The sequence below is a fragment of the Hemiscyllium ocellatum genome, chromosome 39, assembly GCF_020745735.1.
Source record: "Hemiscyllium ocellatum isolate sHemOce1 chromosome 39, sHemOce1.pat.X.cur, whole genome shotgun sequence".
NCBI classification, from domain to species: Eukaryota; Metazoa; Chordata; class Chondrichthyes; order Orectolobiformes; family Hemiscylliidae; genus Hemiscyllium; species Hemiscyllium ocellatum.
The window spans coordinates 33,148,996-33,170,001 of record NC_083439.1 but is presented as its reverse complement, the minus strand read 5'-3'; the positions used below and the strand labels follow the sequence as shown (position 1 = coordinate 33,170,001).

At 41.3% G+C, this 21,006-nt stretch overlaps 1 protein-coding gene across 1 annotated transcript in view; it reads left to right on the top strand.

Annotated features, from left to right (window-relative positions):
• The window catches only part of saxo2 (stabilizer of axonemal microtubules 2), a 33,264-nt gene extending 12,989 nt beyond the window's left edge, over positions 1-20,275 (top strand). Inside the window, exons 3-4 of the mRNA XM_060852888.1 lie at positions 17,754-17,956; positions 19,290-20,275. Coding sequence (XP_060708871.1) covers positions 17,754-17,956; positions 19,290-20,275 — 1,189 coding nt within the window. The remainder of the gene's footprint in view (positions 1-17,753; positions 17,957-19,289) is intronic.
• Positions 20,276-21,006: the final 731 nt, after the last annotated feature.

The window sequence follows — 21,006 nt, the reverse complement described above, 5'->3', positions numbered from 1 at the left end:
CTACCTTTTAGGTAATTCAGTGGCTAGGATTTTCTCTTGTTTCTCTTCTCTGTCTGTCATATGTGCTTGCTTTCTAAGGAGGCTGCACTGATCTTTCAGTTGGTTGTGCCAGATGCAGAGCTCTCAGGACACAAAATTGATACCAGTGTCGAGAGTGTGGTGCTGGAAAAGCACAGCAAGTGAGGCAGCATCCTGAGGAAGGGCTAATGCCCAAAACGTCGATTCTCCTACTCTTCGGATGCTGCCTGACCTGCTGTGCTTTTCCAGCACCACACTCTCCACTCTGATCTCCAGCATCTGCAGTCCTCACTTTCCTCTATGAAATTGATACCAAACCTGCTAATTGAAACCTTCAGAATGATTTAAAGCCCTTCTTTGACTGTCAAGATAGCGTACCACTGATTCAGGCTCTCCATAGCAAGCAAATGTCAATCATTCTGGCTGCAAAACCAAACCCATTCAGTTATGATTCTGGTTCTGTTTCTACAGATGCTGCCAGACCTGCTGAGTTTCCCTGGCGCTTTGTGTTTTTATTCCCAGTTTCCAGAATCTGCAGTACTTTGCTTTTATTTCAGTGTTTAATTCATTGCCACTTCTCTTCCAGGTATGTCCATCATGAAGAAGTTCTGAGCTTCTCTCCAATGGGATTACTATTGAATCTTTCAGCTTGGCTCTCCTTCATTGCTTTTTATTTCCCTCCTAATGCTTGATAAAGTGTTTACCAAAACTTATTTTCACACCAACATCTCCTCCCTCGTTGACTGTCTTCAGCTCCAACATAACCCATATGGATTGCAACTGAAGTTCCATCCTTCATGTTTTGAATTCACCCAGGATTACAGGTATCTCCAAGTTCATGTACTATTCTTTAGACAACTGTTCTTGCCACACCCTGAGATCCAAAGTCAGTGCTATGCATTACCACATGCACACTTTTCATAAGATGGTAAGATCACAAAATGAAGAAGCAGAAGTAAGCCATTCAGCCCAGCAAGACTACTCTGCCATTCAATGAAGTCATGGTTGATCTGACAAGCCTCAACTCCATTTTCCCTCTCTTTCCATACAGGCCTTAATTCACTAACTGTTTAAATATCTGCCTATATCAGCCTTGAATACATTTAATGCCTAGCCATTACAGCCCTCTGCTGTAAATGATTCCACAGATTTAATACCCTCTCAGAGAGAAAGATTCTCCACTCTTAAAGGTGAAGTCCCAATTTCTGAGATTATGCCCTCTGGTCCTAGACTATTGCATGAGGAGAAACACCCATCTGTGTCTACCCTTCCAAGTCTCCTAAGAATCTTGTGTGCTTCAATAAAGTCCCCTCTGATTCTTTTAAATCCAATGAGCACAACCACAAACTATTCAACCACTCCTGATAACACAGTCCCTCCGTTCTTGCTATCAGTCTAGTGAACCGTCTCTTGTTTGACTCCAAAGCCAGTCTATCTTTCCTGAGATAAAGGGCCCAAAAATTGTTCACATAATGCCAGCTATAGTCTGACAAATGTCTTGTATAGTTTTATCAAAACCTTCCTATTTTTATACTGCATTCCATTTGAAATACAGGCTAACATTTTATTTGCCTTGTCTATTACCTGATGCATTTAGATACTAGTTTTTTGTGGATTAATGGATGAGGACACCCAAATCCTTCTCTTCTGTAGCCTTCTGTCATCTTCTCTGGTCTTTCTCTATTGAAACAATACTCAGCTCCTCTATTCTTCCTGAAAAGTGGCAGGCCATCAAGTTGGCATTGCCATTAATGAGATTATGGTTGATCTGATAATCCTCAAGCCCAGGTTGTCTTGAGTTCTTTCTTCATCAGAAATGCCTCATATAACCACAAAGCTGTCCTGGTCCCTAGTTCCATGTCATTGTTCATCAAATTTGGTGCCTTAATAAGAAACATTGTCTCTTTGTGTCTGGTGTAAAAAATTGCAAACTCCAGCAACTCACTGGTACCAACACCCCTCTGTGTCATTTGTCTATGCCCATTCCCACTGACTCAATCCTTTCTTCTAATGCACATCTTGTCATGTATTTACTATACCCTCCGACCTTCTGCTGTCTGATGTTGAGCAATCTGTGATCAGTAAAGGTAGAGGGCATAGGTTTAGGCGGGAGGGAATGATTTAAAAGGGAACAGAGGGGCAACGTTTACACACAGAGGGTGGTGCATGTATGGAATGAACTGCTAGAGAAAGTGGTAAAGCTGGGTACAATTACAACACCTAAAATACATTTGGGCAGGTGCAGGAGGGATCTAGGCTAAACTCAGGCAAGTGGGACTAGCTCAGTTTAAAATACCTGGTCAGCATGGATGAGTTGGACTGAAGGACCTATTTTTCCGTGGTGTATGAATCTTTGACTTTAGCACTCTGTTTTATTCCTTTATTCCCTCACTTTATTGCATAATCAGGCACGAAATATCATTGAACATTACTTTAATTGCTTTGGCATCTGTGCCCACATCTTAGACAGGGGTTCTCTGTCTGCTCTACTGACCTTTTCATCCACCTCCAATACTTTTCCTCCACCTGGGCCCTCCCTTTGCTATCGTACCTGACTTTGATTTCTTCATCTGTGGCATCAGTCTCCTTAGTTTCTGTGCTGTCCTCACCCACTCTAACCTGTCTCTCTCTGAATTTGTTGCACTCTGTTCTCTCAGGTCTAAGCCTGACTTTGTTCTCAAGCCTGCTAACGGTGATGGTGGTGGTGGGGTGGGCGGGGGGTGGGGGGGGGGGTGCAGGTTGCTGTTGTCACCTGGTGTACCCAACTGGGTTCTAATGCCTGTCTGTCTCTGTGGGGAGTGGCAAACATTACTGTTTCAGTCTGACTTGGACCCCTTCCGATTACCTCTTCTTCTGATATAATGATGATATCATCATTACTGCTTCGTGCTCTCCTCTAGAACAGGAAAAATTAATCAATTTAGCTTTCAATTTTCATTCTTCTCTCACCTTCATCTGGTCCATCTCTGACTCTTCCATTCCCTTCTTTGTTCTCACATTCTGGGATAGGCTTTCCAGCAAGTTCCAATACAAACCCAACAACTCCAACAGTTACCTTGACTGTACTTCCTAACATCCTTTTTCCTGAAAAGATTCCATTCCATTATCTCAGTTCCTCTATTTCCATTGTATTTATTCCAATGGTGTCACCTCTCATAGGGGTGCTTCTGACATGTCCTCCTTCAACCTCAACCCAGGATTCTTCCCCTCCTCACTGTTGTGGGGGCCCTGCGCTGTGTCCAAACCATTTCCACACTTCTTCCCTCATCTATTATTTTCCTTCGCAGAAGAATGATAGGGTTCTCATGTCCTTACATTCCACCCATCAGTGCCTGCATTGAAAGGATCCTCCACCAATTCCTCCACCTGCAGCAGGATGCCAATACCAAACACATCTTCCCTTCCCTCCTCTTCCATGTCAACACTCTCAGGAAATGTTCACCCTGCAATGTTTACTCCTCTGTCACTTTGTATACCTCTTCATCATCCCCCTCCCCCATCCCTCCTCACCAGAGCTCCTTCCCATGCAAATGCCATTTTACCTCCTCCATCTTCACTATCCAAGACCTCCAAACGCTATTTACATAATCTTGCTGTGGACCAGGCTAAATCCCCTCAAAATATTTCAAGCAGGTAGCCTAGACCCTAAGATTTTCTTATTTTGAAGGTGGATGTGAAGTGGATGTTCCAGTTGTGATGCAGCTGGTCAAACCACTTGGCTTTAAACAAAACAGAACGTGTTAAAACATGAACAAAGGAAAACAGAATTTAGAATAACAACTATTTGAAAACTCAATCGACTTCATATCGCAACTTAACTAAGGAGTTGTTCCAATCCCTAAACATTCCACAACCACACTCCTTGCAAAAGGTAAATTCAGGCACAGCTTCTTACAGGCAGGGAGATTTCAGAGAGAGAAGCCAGTCAAGAACCACCTGCTGAAGGATGGAATCTTTTTTGCACTGCAGAAGCTTCTGACTGCCTGCTAAAACAAGCAAGAAAATCCTGAACTGGGATAACTAACCACTCCCCTGCTGTTTTTAAAGTAGACATTTCGGCACCTCTGCCATTAAGATGTCTTTGAAGAAATGGACAAAATAACCTTAACAGCATTGTCACATACCCATTCCTGATGAAGGGTTTTACCCGAAACGTCAATTTTCCTGCTTCTCGGATGTCGCCTGACCTGCTGTGTTTTTCCAGTACCACTCTGATCTTGACTCTAATCTCCAGTATCTGCAGTACACACGTTCGCCTACATACTTCCAACAGTCTAGTCTACTCTATTCACTGCCCATTATATATTCTCCTATACACCATGGAGACCAAACTAGACTGGGTCACCACATCCACTCTGTCCATAAGTATGACCCCAACTTTCTAGTTGCTTGCAATTTTATTCACCATTTTGCTCTCATGCTAACACTTGATGCTGACCTGCTGTAACATTTCAGTGATGCCAACATAAGAGGAAGAAACAGTACCTTACTTTCTCCTTGGGCAGTCTGCACCTTTAAAGACTCAAAATTGAATTCAAAAACATTTTTATAAAATTCATTCCCTAATTGCTGCTTGAACTGATCAGCTTGAAAGGACCATTTCAGAAGGCAGTTAATTAAGAGTCAACCACATTGCTGTGTGTCTGGAGCCATGTGTCTGCCAGACCAAGAAAGGACAGCAGATTTCGGTCACAAATAAAAACATTAACGATTCAGGTCTGTCTTTACAATAATCAACAATGGTTACACGGTTGCCAGTTTGGTAGCTTTCAATTCCAGATTATAATTGACTCAAATTTTGCCACGTGTCATGATAGGATTCGAATCCAGAGCATTAGAATGAATCTCTGCATTACTAGTCCAGTCACAATACCAAAAAGTCACCACCCCTACTTTATTCAGACCATGAACTCTTTCCTTTATTTTGATTACATTCTGTTCTCTGCACCCCTGTACCTTGCTTCAATGGGTTTGCTCTCAGCAGAGTTCATTTATTCTTGCAATTAACACCTATTAACAACTATTCTCCATTTATGTCTCCCTTCTACTACCGTTAGCACTCACTTGCTTAAGCTCTAAGCACACTCATTTGCTGTTCCATTTGCTTTGCCTCCCCTTTCTCAACAACTAAAAACAAACATTGCTTTCCAACACCTTTCATTTCTAAAAAAGAGTAAAAAGCTGAAAATGTGTTGCTGGTCAAAGCACAGCAGGCCAGGCAGCATCTCAGGAATAGAGAATTCGACGTTTCGAGCATAAGCCCTTCATCAGGAATCAAGAGCCATACTGGATTCAAAATGTTAACTCTATTTCTCTATTCATAGATGCTTGAAAATTTAATGAACTTTGCCAGCATTTTCTGTTTTCATTTCAGTTGTGATTGTTTCAGTCTTGTTTGGGTGGTTAGCTCAGGTCACCACCTCATTGTTTGGTATTCTGTCTGCCATCTGATCATCAGAGACTTCCAAAGGCAGCTCACATGAAAGCGGGTGATTATTTTGGCTTGAGGCTGGTATTTATTTCATGTGTAGAACAGATTGGGAAGAAATAATGTCCAGTTTGATGCACATCTTTCAAATGTTCCAAAGACGATAATTGCTTTGGTAATTCTCACCATCTCTCTCTCACCATCAATTTATACGGCTTTAGTGGCATGTGTAGCTCTTCAGTGCTGACAGTAAAATTCAGTATTCACAATAAGGAGGCTAAAAACTGCTACATTTTTCTGAGGACCATTGTTGAGAGAACACTTGATCAATGATATGCAGATCATAGGTGACAAAGGGCCAAATGTAAAGGCATAGGAAGGATGTGTCTCATTAGAATAACTAGGAAAAGGTGGGTGATTCAAAAGTATGAACAGGTAAATGCAAAGTAACTTGGTCTTGCAAATACTGTTATCCAAGTATAACCTTGCAGAGAGAGCTCTAGCATAGGGACAGTCACCACAGGTGAAGTATCTGTCAACAGTGCTACCACTGCTGTTGGGTGGTGTGAACCAAAACCTAATGTGCAATTAAGGTTAGCTTTGACTTAGAAGCACAATTGAGACCACTAGCACTGTGTAATTTACCTAAATCTATTCAGGGATATTGGTCATCTTCTGAAATCCACTAGCTGCAGAGAGAAAGGCATAATCAGATGGTGGATGGTGACTCACTAATGTTAGCAGATCTAAAAGGTTTTTCAGATTAACGCTAGCATGCATCTACGATTCTTCTTTGGAATTACCGAAAAAGACAAGAACTATTCTATTTTCGAATGCTGTTTTACTTGTTTATCCATCAGATTTTCACAAGATGCCACCAGATTGATCAATTCTCTCAAGCAGTAGAAAATACAATATAAAAAGCCATTACTAAAGATATTGGACAGAATAATTATTTATAAGTAAAATTATCCATAAAAGCATTTTGCCTGATGGAAGGGGCAACACTCCAAAAGCTTGTGATTTCAACTAAACCTGTGGGACTATAATCTAGAAAGGATTGCAAGGGTGATTCTGGATAGGAACAAGAGTAACAGGATATTGTTATGTGGGACTTTAACTTTCCAAATATTGATTGGAAACACTATAGTACAAGTACCATAGATGGGTCAGTTTTGGCCAATGTGCGCAGGGTTTCCTGACACAGCACGTAGACAGGCCAACAAGGGGCGAGGCCACATCGGATTTGATACTGGGTGATAAAACAGACCAGGTGTTAGATTTGGAGGTAGGTGAACACTTTGATGATAGTGACCACAATTCGATTGTGTTTACTTTAGTGATGGAAAGGGATACGTATATACCGCAGGGCAAGAGTTATAGCTGGGGGAAAGGCAATTATGATGCAATTAGGCAAGATTTAGGATGCATAGGATGAGGAAGGAATCTGCAGGGGATGGACAGAATTGAAATGTGGAGCTTATTCGAGGAACAGCTACTGCGTGTCCTTGATAAGTATGTACTTGTCAAGCAGAGAGGAAGTGGTCGAGTGAAGGAACCATGGTTTACTAAAGAAGTTCAATCTCTTGTCAAGAGAAGGAAGGAGGCATATATAAAGATGAGATGTGAAGGTTCAGTTACAGTACTTGAGTGTTACAAGTTAGCCAGGAAGGATGTAAAGAGAGAGCTAAAAAGAGCCAGGAGGGGACATGAGAAGTTGTTGCCACATAGGATCAAGGAAAACCCTAAAGCTTTCTACAGCTATGTCAGGAATAAAAGAATGACTAAAGTAAGATTAGGGCCTGTCAGGGACAGTAGTGGGAAGTTGTGCATGGAGTCCGAAGAGATAGGAGAGGTGCTAAACGAATATTTTTGTCAGTATTAACCTTTTTCTTTCTAATGAAAACAGCCTCACGTCACTCACAAAGGAAAAAGACAATGTTTTCAAGAAGAATACTGAGATACAGGCTATTAGACTAGATGGGATTGAGATTCATAAGGAGGAGGTGTTAGCAATTCTGGAAAGTATGAAAATAATTAAGACCCCTGGGCTGGATGGGATTTATCCTAGGATTCTCTGGGAAGCCAGAGAGGAGGTTGCAGAGCCTTTAGCTTTGACATTTATATCGTCACTGTCTACTGGAATATTGCCAGAAGACTGGAGGATGGAAAATGTTGCTCCCTTGTTCAGGAAAGGGAGAAGAGACAACCCTGGTAATTATACACCAGTGAGCCTTACTTTGGTTGTGAGTAAAGGATTATAAGAGATAAAATTTTTAATCATCTAGAATGGAATAATTTGATTAGTGACAGTCAACACAGCTTTGTGAAGGGTAGTTAGTGCCTCACAAACCTTACTGAGTTCTTTGAGAAGGTGATCAAACAGGTGGATGAGGGTAAAGCAGTTGTTGTGGTGTATTTGGATTTCAGTAAAGCCAATCATAAGGTTCCCCATGGTAGGCTATTGCAGAAAGTACGGAGGCATGGGATTGAGGTTGACTTTAGCGGTATGGATCAGGAATTGGCTAGCTGAAGGAAGACAGAGGATAATGGTTGATGGGAAATGTTCATTCTGGAGTTCAGTTACTAGTAGTGTCCTGCAAGGATCTGTTTTGGGGCCACTGCTGTTTGTCATTTTTATAAATGACCTGGATGAAGACATAGAAAGATGGGTTAATAAGTTTGCAGATGACACTAAAGTTGGTGGAGTTGTGGACAGTGCGGAAGGATGTTGTAGGTTACAGAGAGACATAAATAAGCTGCAGAGCTGGGCTGAGAGGTGGCAAATGGAGTTTAGTGCAGAAAAGTGTGAGGTGATTCACTTTGGAAGGACGAACAGGAATACAGAGTATTCAGCTAATGGTAAGATTCTTGGTAGTGTAGATAAGCAGGAGATCTCAGTGTCCATGTGCATAGATCCCTGAAAGTTGCCACCCTGACTTCTGACCTTAACCATAAGAACAGAAAGAGATGCATGTTTCTCGGCCGTGCCTTCCTGACATAATGTATGTGAACTGAAACCACAAAGCTTTAATAATAACTATGCAGGTCGTTCTGCTATAACACATATTTCGTTAACACAAATTCACTGTCACATGATTGGTGAATTGGGGGCAAACTTTCTCAAGTGGCAACTTTTGTAATGTGTGTTGGCTGTAATGCAATTTCTTCACCAAAACTTTAAGCACTGTTTCTAAAGCACAGTCATTCAAACAATTCAGGGTTGCACAAGATTGCAACCATCATGTTATAGGAGAACCACCTGTATGTTATTCTGATGAAGTCACAGATCTGAACTGGGATGATTCACGAAATCTTTAAAACTGACAAATGGGCTTGAGGTACAGTAGTCACACCTCCATTTTTGGCATATTCCATTTTGTTTAGGCAGGGAGAAGAGGGTGGATGTGAATCACACAGGAATAAAGCCCAAAATCTGTGAGGCCATTTGATTTGACTACTGAGGAAAAAGATACTCGATGTTGTTGTTCCAGCCTTAATCCACAATGTGGGAACCGTAATTTTATAGGGAAGGTATAAACATTTGCAAAGGGCTTGGGAAGTTTGGATTTAAAATCCCTAACCCTTTAAATTCCCTTCAGAAGTGCGTTGATTGACAAACTATCTGGTGCAGCTCAGAAAAATTCCATTAGCCACCTGCTTTTACAATTTCAATAGGCTCCAGTGTTTAAATATGAATACAGGTATAACATTGAAAAGATTTTTGATAAGCACGTGAATAAGAACTGTTTGGAGGGATATGGACGAAGTGCACACAGATGGGACTAGTCTAGTTTGAGATTTTAGTTGGCATGAACTGGTTGGACCGAAGGGTCTCCGCGCTGTATGACTCTATTACTCTCTGACTATGAGGGGATGTGCGGATATGAGAGTAATGAAGATGGCATGAGGGCATGGGGGTACATGGGGGCAGGAAGGATGCACAAGAAACATGGAGGGATGAAAGTAAACGCACTATTGCTGCAATCAGAAGCTGGCACATGTGTTTCTCAGAACCACTAGAGGGAGAGGTGGCTGCTGCCAACAATGCTGCAACCAGAGGCCCAAGATCAATGAGGAATTCTGGCTACAAGTGAGTGATGGTAGGGTCAAGGTTGCAGGATGCAACCATGGTGGACAGGGGCTCAATGGCAAAGGCTCTCAGTAGTCAACCCCCTTGCTGATTCTAGGTCCATCGATGAGCAAGTGTTCCTCAACATCTACAATCCATCTTGATTGGATTAACTTAATGTGTTTCCCACATGGAGAGCCCCCCCCCCCCCCCGCCTGCCATTGAGAGCAGAGGATTTTAAATTTCACCTGCAAAAGGGCAAATCTTCATTAGGACTGAACCAATATTTGTTTTGCACGAGGCCAGACCACTCAAAACATTCTTAAGCAGGCAGCCCATACCATAACTTTGCTATTTGTTTTGGTAAGTGTATGGTGAAAATTGCCTAGAGTAAGTTAGCGAGTTTGACTGCCAGGTTTTCAAACAGACAAAACTTTATTCACAAAATTACGGAATGAAACACAAAAAACAGAATATAGATTACCCACAGAATTCAGTCCATCCAAACTAGACTTAATTATGTTGTTCTGAATATACACAACAGTCCCAATAAACAAACCCCTTAAACTTAGAGTAAAACTGAAACAGAGGTTTACAGGTCGAAGTTAGAAGGGCAGAAGGAGAGAGAGTTCAGTGGCATGTTTCATACATCCCCTGCTGCAACTGAACTGACTAACAACAAGAATTTAGCTTCCAGTACTGACCACTCCCCTTTCATTATACAAGTTACTTCTAAAACATGAAAGCTGTGGCCTAAAAGTCTCATCATATAAACAAAAAGGTCTCCCAATACCCTTTTCCTCTCTGTGTCAACCCGGCCAATTTGGAGCCTGGACTGTTTTATGATCCCTCTGAAAACATCAAGGACACAGTATCCTTGCGAAAAGGAACAGCTTTTAGAAAAAGGACCAGTTTTGTAACATATTCACATTTGAATTCTTTGAAAACCATACTGTCAATCACTTTCAAAACATGAAAATAGTCCCTTGCATGTAGATCATCCAGAATCTCAAACCCCTGCTAAAGCCACCTCCTCTGTGCAACACAATTAAAACAATACAGTTAACTTACTTCAGTTTCAGACCTGCAATCTTACAAAATGAATGGATTTCCTTGCCTGTATTTTGACAAAGAGTGAGAACAAGGAGGGAAATAAAAATTTTAATCATAGTTACTTCAAACCCAACTGATTGGCAAAAAATCCAGTTCTCATCAATTTCATCTGCAGAAAGTATCCCATATCTTACACAAACCAACATTCACATTGCTTTCAACCTGGAAAACATGGAATGTTTTAACTGCAAAGAAAATTAGTCTCCTGAACATTTCACAGGAACCTCCATAAACACGTAGCTTTGGTCACATGCCATCCACATGTCCATGTAGCATGAACTTTTTTCAATTGATTAAAGGGAGAGAAATGCCTATAAAAACATCATGAGTTATTTCACTGCAATCAGTAGAGGCCGGTAATAGAAATGTGGCACATTTAAAACAAATTGAGTCTGCCTTGCGATGTGTCTCTACATTCCGTCATACTTTGTGCATCAGCTGCATGTTGAAACGGACCATATGTTACCCCTGTACTGTACTTGTAAACTGCATTCTAAATTACTCCAATGATGTGTCCTACTGCATGTAAGAATTCAGTGGTGTAAACTTTTAATGCACTTTTCATTGATCTTCCAGTGCTTTGTGCTAGATGTTACACCTTGACCACACAGGTGGAATTCCAAAGAATGTCCCATTATTTCAGAGTATACTTTGTATGCAACCTTGAGGCTACTGTGCAGAATAACTATGCATGAAAAGCCTTCAATTCCATGTTCAATCTTCTGACAACTGATGGCTGCTTTCACTGTTCAATACTTGGTTTTCAAGCAGTCATCTTAGTGCCATAATCTTGATAAAATCCCTTGTGCCTGGACTGAAAACAATCAGAAAACAAGCCCTTCATCAAGAATAGAGGCAGGGTACCTGCAGAGTGGAGAGATAAATGAGAGGGGGATTGGAGGTGGGGAGAAAGTAGCATAGAGTATAATAGGTGAATGGGAGTGGGGATGGAGGTGATAGGTCAGAGAGGAGGGTGGAGGAAGGTAGCAAAGAATACAATGGGTGAATGGGGGTGGGGATGAAGGTGATAGGTCAAAGACGAGGGTGGAGTGGATAGGTGGAAAGGAAGACAGGCAGGTAGGATAGGTCATGGGGACAATGTTGGAACTGGGGTGAGGTGGGGCAAGGGGAAATGAGGAAACTGGTGAAGTCCACATTGATACCCTGGGGTTTAAGTGTTCCAAGGCAGAAGATGAGGCGCTCTTCCTCCAGGCATCAGGTGGTGAGGGAGCAGCGGTGGAGGAGGCCCAGGACCTGCATGTCCTCGGCAGAGTGGGAGGGGGATTTGACACGTTGGGCCACAGAGCAGTGGGGTTGGTTGGTGTGGGTGTCCCGGAGATGTTCCCTAAAGCACTCTGCTACGAGGCGTCCAGTCGCCCCAATGTAGAGGAGGCCGCATCGGGAGCAACGGATACAATAAATGATATTGGATATGCAGGTAAAACTTTGACGGATGTGGAAGGCTCCTTTGGGGCCTTGGATGGCGGTGAGGGAAGAGGTGTGGGTACAGGTTTTGCAATTCCTACGATGGCAGGGGAGGGTGCCAGGAAGGGAGGGTGGGTTGTTGGTGGGGGGGGGTATGGACCTGAGCAGGTAGTCACGGAGGGAACGGTCTTTGCAGAAAGTGGAAAGGGGTGGGGAGGGAAATATATACCTGGTGGTGGGGTCCGTTTGTAGGTGGCAGAAATGTTGTTGGATGATGTGGTTTATGTGAAGGTTGGTAGGGTGGAAGGTGAGCACCAGGGAGGTTCTGTCCTTGTTGCGGTTGGAGGGGTGGGGTCTGAGGGCGGAGGTGCGGGATGTGGACGAGATGCATTGGAGGGCATTTTTAACCACGTGGGAAGGGAAATTGTGGTCTCTAAAGAAGGAGGCCCTCTGGTGTGTTCTGTGGTGGAACTGGTCCTCCTGGGAGCAGACACGGCGGAGGCAGAGGAATTGGGAATATGGGATGGCATTTTTGCAGGAAGTAGGGTGGGAGAGGTGAAACATGGCTTTGAAGGACCCATTGACACACTCTTTACCTTCTCTCATGTCAGCTATGAATAATAATAGAACAAAGGCACAGGCAAGGTTCATAGAGCTTCTGGGATGGCTGTCAGCCATACCAGACATTTTGCAGCAACATTTCCAGATCAAGACAACAAATCTTCAACAATATTAATCTGCCATGGTTTTGAAGAGGCTGGAAAGGAGGTAACCTTCCTCCCCATCCCCTGACTCCCTTTCCAGGCCTCCCCCTGCTTCCACTCCTCCCTGCCACTAATCGGATTAATTCCTCCTATTGACCAATCAGGTCGTACCCTCTACCTGTTTTCACCTCACCCCATTTCACCACCTGCAACTGTCACCCCCTTTACCTGCAGCTCCCCCACACCCACACCCAGTCCTGAAGAAGGGTTACACCTGAAACTTCGACTTCTCCACCTTCTGACGCTGCCTGGCTTGCTATGTTCATCCAGTCTCCTGCCTGTCTTCTTTGGATTCCGGCATCAGTAGTTTTTTTGTCTCTAACCATAGATTTGAAGAGCTTCACAACTTTGTCATCAAATGTCAGCTGGGAATAAACCAGATTGAGGAACAGTGAATTTATTCACACCTTAAAACAGACCAAGACTGTAGACAGAAGATATCTACACTGAGATGAGTTTCAAACAACTAGAGCTAAATGGCTTTTTTTTTAACACAGGGAATGTGTAGCTAAGTACCACAATAGCCTGAAGTGCTCTGCTGAAGAGTCATCTAGACTCAAAGCATTAACTTGGTCTGTCTCTCCACAGATGCTGCCTGACCTGCAATGATCTCCATAATTTTTTGTTTTCACTCCAAATTCCAGGATCTGTAATAATTTGGTCCAGCTGCCACATCAGCTGAACAGCACGGGAGTACACTTTGTACATTCCCAAAGCATTCTCATCAACATTATCCTCAACACCAAATCAACTCAGATATCAATTCATTCATCTACTGATGACATAATCATTTAGAAAGAAACTGTCCATATGTAGTTTGAAGAGAAAGGGAGGTCTGCAGATGCTGGAGATCAGAGCTGAAAATGTGTTGCTGGAAAAGCGCAGCAGGTCAGGCAGCATCCAAGGAGCAGATATGTAGTTTGAATACAATATAACTAATTTAATTAGAATATTTAGTTAAAGGTTATCCACAAGACTTTCCCTTTATGTTGATATTTGTTTATGTTATGTTGAAAAACATCTAAGAACCATAAACAAAAAAACCCCAAGAATTGCAGATCTGGAAATCAGAAACAGAAACATAAATTGCTGGAAAAACGTTGCATGTCTGACAGCAGCTGTGGAGAAAAGGAAGAGTTAACAATAATATTTCTGTTTTTGTTTCTAAAAGCAGTATTAGTGACAAGAGTATGTCATGTTCCTGCTTGTATGTTGTAAATCCCTTTTAGGATCCAGTTAACTCTGCAACTGGCACCCTGACATCTGTTGCTGATTCTTTGAGTTTGGTTATAGAAACGAAGAGGAATAAATGTTATAATCTAGTTGCAAGGCAGCCTTTTAAATTTGGAGGTTATATAGTTAGTAATGTGTCATATAATGTGCTCATGCGTGTGTATGAGTAGCAAAGAATAATAGGAAAAGGACTGTCCCCAGCCCCTTAACCTTTTCAGAATGCTCCAGTCACACTTGTCCATTGTTCCCCGTCCCTGGCAAGAAGTCCTGAAAGTATTAAGAGGAAAATAGGTTATTTATCCTTGCTAGCTTTTTTATTATACTTTAAGCATTACAGCAATAGTGTCTCAACAACTAGAGGGATAGAGTCATAGTCACACAGCATTGAAACAGATCCTTCGATCCAACTCATCCATGCTGACCAGTAATCTCAAACTGAACTAGTCCCATTTTCCTGAACTATTTGTCTGAAAAAAACATATTATATTTTCCCAGCTCATTTGAATCATCAAAAATCCAAATTGTCTTTTATCAAATTAATTTACAGGATGTTAACATCGTTGGCTGTGGCAGTATTTATTATCTATCCCTTTTTGCCCTTGAGAGGGTGGTGTTGAGCTGCCTTCTTGAACCACTCCATTTTGAGAGGTTGACTCACAATGTTGTTAGGGAGGGTGTTCCAATATTTTGACTCAGCCACAGTAAAGGAACAGTGATATATTTCCAAGTCAAGATGGTTAGTGGTTTGTATATCATAGTGTTCTCATGTGTATGCTGCCCTTGTCCTTCTGGACAGTAATGGTTTGGAAGGTTCTGTCTAAGTATTTCTGCAGTGCATCTTGTAGATAGTACACACTTCTGCTTCTGAGCAAGATTGTGAAGGGAGTGAGTATTTGTGGGTGTGGTGCCAAGCAAACCGCTGCTGGTCCTGGATGGTGTCCAGCTTGTTGAGTGTTGATGTAGCTGCACTCAATCAGGCAAATAGAGTCTGCTATCACACTCCTAACTTCTAGTTAGTAAATGGTGGACAGACCTTTGGGAGAAAAGAGGCAACTTACTCACCTATTCCTAGCCTCTGACCTGCTCTTGTAACCACAGTATTTATTAGATTAGATTACGTACAGTGCGGAAGCAAATCCACACCGACCCTTCGAAGAGCAACCCACCCAGACCCAATCTCCTATATTTACCCTTTCACCTAACACTATGGTGTAGTTTAGCATGGCCAATTCACCTAACCTGCACATTCTTTTTGGATTGTGGGAGGAAACCAGAGCACTCGGAGGAAACCCCCACACAGACATGAGGAGAATGTGCAAACTCCACACAGTTGCCTGAGGTGGGAATTGAACCCGGGTCTTTGGCGCTGTGAGGCAGCAGTGCTGACCACTGTGCCACCGTGCCACCCCTTTTTTTAAGAGTTAACTTTAAAGTTAGCCCCATGTTCACGAGGTTTCCTACTGTGACTGTGACTATATGACTGTCCATTTCAGTTTCTGCTTAATGCTAAAGACCAGGATGTTAATAGTGGGAGTTTCAACAATGGCAATGCTAAGAATCTCAATGGGTGATAGTTAGATTTTTCTCTTAGAGATGACTATTGCCTGCATGAATGTTAAATATCACTTATCAGTCCAAACCTGGGCTTTCAAGAATGGGAGTTTTTTTTTACATAATGAAGGCTGTAACAGATATCTAAAATGAATTTTGTTTCACCTTAAAGAATGAGTTGATATGGAGTACGTCAGGGAAAAATATTGGTGGGTTGGCACGTTAAGTTAACGTGAGATGTAAGGGGCCATGGGATGAGTTTGAGGAAGGTGGAAGGTATGAGGAGCCATTGGGAATGGATGGAGCAGCATGAGCCAACATAGTGGGTATAAAGGACCATATTGTTTTATGGAGGACATGAGTTGGCATTGGTTGACATGGATTAGGTATGGGGATTGGGCAGAGGTTGTGTGGTATTGAGTACCTAAGGATGACCCTAAAGAAAAGGTCCTTGTAAACTGAGGTGGGCCTTTTAACTAACCTGCCTTGGCACTCAGCAGCCTCAGTTGTCACCTCCAATCTGTGTCTCGGGTGATCGGTTCAATTTCACTCCTATCAGGAAAGGAGATCCTACAATGTGAAGGGAGTTTGCCAGATGTATGTGGTGACAGGGGAAACTTTTATGCTGCTGTCTTGCAAATGATGATCCAGGACATTATTTTCTCCCCAGACCTCTACTTTAAACCTACAAAGTACTTTTTTGGACCAATACAAAAGAGGAAGATATGAGATAGGATTTAATCATTCTTTTTGCTTGTTTCTTGTTGTTCCTGAAATACATGTAAACTTGAAAGCCAGAGCCAAGAGAATGTTTTTTTTCAAAAGGAAGAATAACTCATTTGATTAATAAACAAATTAACCTTAAAGTGTTAAAATGAGTGAATTTGCCAGAATTTTAAAGTATTTTTAGGGTAGCGTGGATAGATTCTTAGTTAGCACAGGGATGAAAGATCATTAGAGGATGTGGGAATATGGACTTGAGGTTATAGTCAGATCAACTATGAACTTAGTAAATGGCAGGGCAAGATCAAGGGGCCAAATGACCTATTCCTGCTCCTTGTTCACATGTTCATATGTCACACCCTCCTTCTCTCTTGCCTTCAGATGTTTCCTTCTCAACCCAATGTCTCCTGTCTTTCTTCAATGTCTCACTCTCGCTTTCATCTCCTCCATCCCTCTCACATTCCATCTCTCTCACAGATGTCGCTGGAGCCACTTGTATTTCACCTGCTGCCATCTTGACCTACCTCTCTAAACCTGTTGATGGCAGTGTCAGCCTAGTTCGCTTCCGTTCTTTGTTTTTCACATTAAAGTAAGAGATTTGCTGAAGCTGAGAGAGAGGTGACACTACAGAGAGACTGAATGTTTAAAAATAATTTTAAAGAAACACATCTCAGTGCGTCCTCTGCTGACCACCAGAGAAACCATTCTGTTTTCGGTAAACAACCATGCCCCAGCATGGATTTCTTTGGATATCTCCTCTCCTTTCTGTTAGGCTTTTCATTAAAAAAGCTTATTAAAAAGTTGATTAATTGCTGGGAAAGTGTGAAATAAATGCAGAAACCATGACCTGAGGGAGGTCACAGAATTTAGGAAATATGGACCCAGTTTGAAGGACATAAGTTAATGCATTTGGATTGCCAAGTGTTATTCAATTTCAATATTTTCTCTTAAATGAGGCAATATTTATCAAGGTGAATTTGTGCATCATATTCTCTGTCCATCATGTATAAAATCATTTGTATATCTTGTTATTTTCATTTTAAATGATTTCGTAGCATTTCTTTGTGTAATTACAAAGCATAAGGCATTTGTATAATTTCCTGTCATCCAAATTTACAATTTATTATGCTGATATATATTATAGCATAATAAATAAGTCAAGGTTGTACAAGTCCTTGCATTTTTACTAATTAATCATCTTGGTTTTTTTTCCTGAGCATCCTACCGCATCCTCTGTGTAGTAGAGGCGAGTGTTGGTAGATTCTGCCGTGCATAGCAATGTAAAATGGCTTATTTTGCTTGACTTCCTCTGCAATTTTGAAAGTGCCAGGCATTTCAATTCTTTTGCTGAAGAAATAATCAAGAGATTAATACAATAAAGATACTATTTTAAAGTGACATTTGATTTTTCCTTCCCTATCTGCAGAACAGATTATATACCTCATGAAATTACACAGCGACCACAGCCAATGCAGCATGACTACAGACCAAAATCTGGTGAGATGGATCACCATACAACCTATAAGGTAGACTTCAGTCCTCACAAGATTAAACCTGCAAAAAGTATGCGTCCTCCACCACCAAAACCTGGGAAAGGAGGAAGAATAGACACTGTACCAACATACAAAGGTGAACTATAAAATTTTTGAAAGTGTTATGTTTAATTGCATTCATAGTGTCTGCAGCTCAAAACAACAGTAAGTCAAAAAGATAGAGATGTACAGGATGGGGACACAGCCTTGGCCTATTCAGCCTCCCCCTATAGCTCAAACCCTCCAACCCTGGCAACATGCTTGTAAATTTTCTCTGAACCCGTTCACGTTTCACAATATCCTTCCAAAAGGAGGGGGACCAGAATTGCACTCAATATTCCAAAAGTAGCCAAACCAATGTCCTGTACAGCTGCAAGATGACCTCCCAACTCCTAAACTCAATGCTCTGACTAATAAAGGAAAGCATACCGCACGTCTCCTTCACTTTCCTAACTACCTGCGACTCCACTTTCAAGGAGCTATGAACCTGCACTCCAAGGTCTCTTCATTCAACAACACTCCCCAGGACCTTACCATTAAGTGTATAAGTCCTGCTCTGATTTGACTTTCCAAAATGCAGCACCTCACATGTATCTAAATTAAACTCCATCTGCCACTCCTTGGCCCTTTGGTCCATCTGGTCAACATCCCTTCGTACTCAGGTAACCTTCTTTGCTGTCCACTACACCTCCAATTTTGGTGACATCTGCAAACTTACTAACTGAACCTCCTATATTTACATCCAAAGCATCCATATAAATGACAAAAAAAGTAGTGGACGCAGCATTGATCCTTGTGACACAGGCCTTCAGTCTGAATAGCAACCCTCCACTATCAACCTCTATCTTTGAGCCAGCTCTGTATCAAATGGCTAGTTCTCCCTGTATCCCATGTGATCTAACCTTACTAATCAGTCTACAATGAGGAAGCTTGTTGAACGCCTTACTAAATGTAAAAGGTATATAAAAATATAGCAAACAGACAAATATGTTGTACAGTGTATGTAACTTGATTCAAAGGTAAAGTTAGAAATATGATCATCTCAAAGTTGTCTTGCTTTTATGAATGAATTTGCCACTACTACTGTACGTATAGCAGTTATAGTAATGAAAGTTGGATGCTTTATATTTCTGACTTTACCTTTGAATCAAGTTACATTAACTGTCTGTTTGCCATATATTTATATACCTTTTACATTCAGACTGCTCCCTGTGATAATGTAAAGTAGATAACTCTTCAGCATTGTGATCAAGTAAGCCATTTCTGCCCCTTTAGTTTCTTTCAACAATGGTACAAAAATATTGGGATGTGTATATCATTTTTATTTTTCTCAGAGTTACAGTAATGCCACATCCAATAGCTTAAAAGAATTGTGCAATATATTTATGAAGCCAAAGACTAATATACTAGTGCTTTTTTTCTCAAAAAAGATGATTACCGACTCTGGGACATTCCCAAAAGGAAGCCTAAAGCTGCAGAACCTTACTGCCCACCTACATCACGGTTTGGAAATCCATCTACATTTCAAGATGACTTTGGTCCCAAAGGATATGCACTAAGGGAGAGTTTCAAACCACCTGATGCACCTAGGGTATCTGATGTTCCCTTTGATGGTCTAACAAATCACAAAATTGCTTATATTCCTCATCCACTGGGGGATCGATACATTAAGCCACCAGATGAATACAAACCAAGTGATATACCTTTTGACAGCATCACCACTCACCGTCGTGATTTTAGGGGATTGCATGGAGATCCAACTAAAAGCTTCAAACCTGATCCTGGAAAGATAGGATCAGATGCTCCCTTTGATGGCAACTCAGAATTCCATGATCGTTTTCAGGCATGGCCTATCACCTTGCCATATGTCCACAAGCATCCAGATTATGTGCAACCAGAAGGTCCAATGGATTTGAATAGCACTTCCCACCTTGATTATGTTGGGCATAAAGTCAAGCCACCAGCTCCATTTAAACCTGCATTGACAAGAAGGGTCCATGCTCCCTTCCAAGGGAGTACCACAATGAAAGATGACTTCAAAACATGGGATATAAAGAAGCCAGAGATAATCAAAAGGGTTGAAGAAATGGGAATACCAGATGCAAAATTTGATGGATTAACAACCTTTAAAGCTAATTATGTTCCTCATCCAATTAAACCAACTCATAGCTTCAAACCATCAGATACCCCTCTACATAGCTCAATACCATTCGACGCTGGAACCTTGTATCGTACTGAGTATACACCAAAGAGGCTAGAAATCTGTCCTGCCAGCTATCCAACTCCACCAGGTTATGTCTATGAAAGCACTGATGCACGTGGTCATAAATTCTTCCACAAGATGACCCCATCAGAAGAAAAGCTGGCAGTGCCAAATGAAATGCATCTTCCAAAGGAAGTAGCTGTAGCATCCTAAAATCTTCAGATGTAACTTCTGATCTTAAATTACGTTGTTTTCCTAAGTTAGTTCCAAACATTTTACTCATTGTGTAATACAAATTGCAATTCCTTTGTGTTACTCTGAAAAAAAGCAGTGACATTGAATTTTGTCACCCTCTAATCACAACTCATTATGTTAACAGCTTGGCTTATTATTACATTTATAAACATTATCAATGAAAGAAGTTTACACTAAAAATATCAGAAGCAACATCTTTCTCACCTCAAATATTGCTGGAAAAATTGGATTATTAGTGTGTATAAAACAGCTTCAAGGTGTCTCAGATGTGGCTGATTTTGTACAATGTCTGTCATTGAGTATATTTCATTATACTATCCATTCAGTGTCAGAACCACCAAGCACCTATTTTAGAATTCTGAAAATTGCCTTGTTTATACCTAGGTAAATTAGGAATTTTGTAACTTTATAATGAACAAATTAAGGCTCCTCTCATTAGTACAGAACTCATAATGAAAAATCTAATCGAAATATAGTACATCCCAGAACACTCTGTGCAGTAATCATCAACTTAATGTTTTAGATGCTTCATATTAATCTCAGCACACTCTTTTGAATTTCCACGAATTCTTAGTCTAATTAACATCAACTAAAATGACTTTGTGCCTTCCTGCATTATTCACAGTGAAAAATGAATTTCATGCTTTCAGATAATTATTGGAAAGCATTATAATCGATCCACCTTTTTA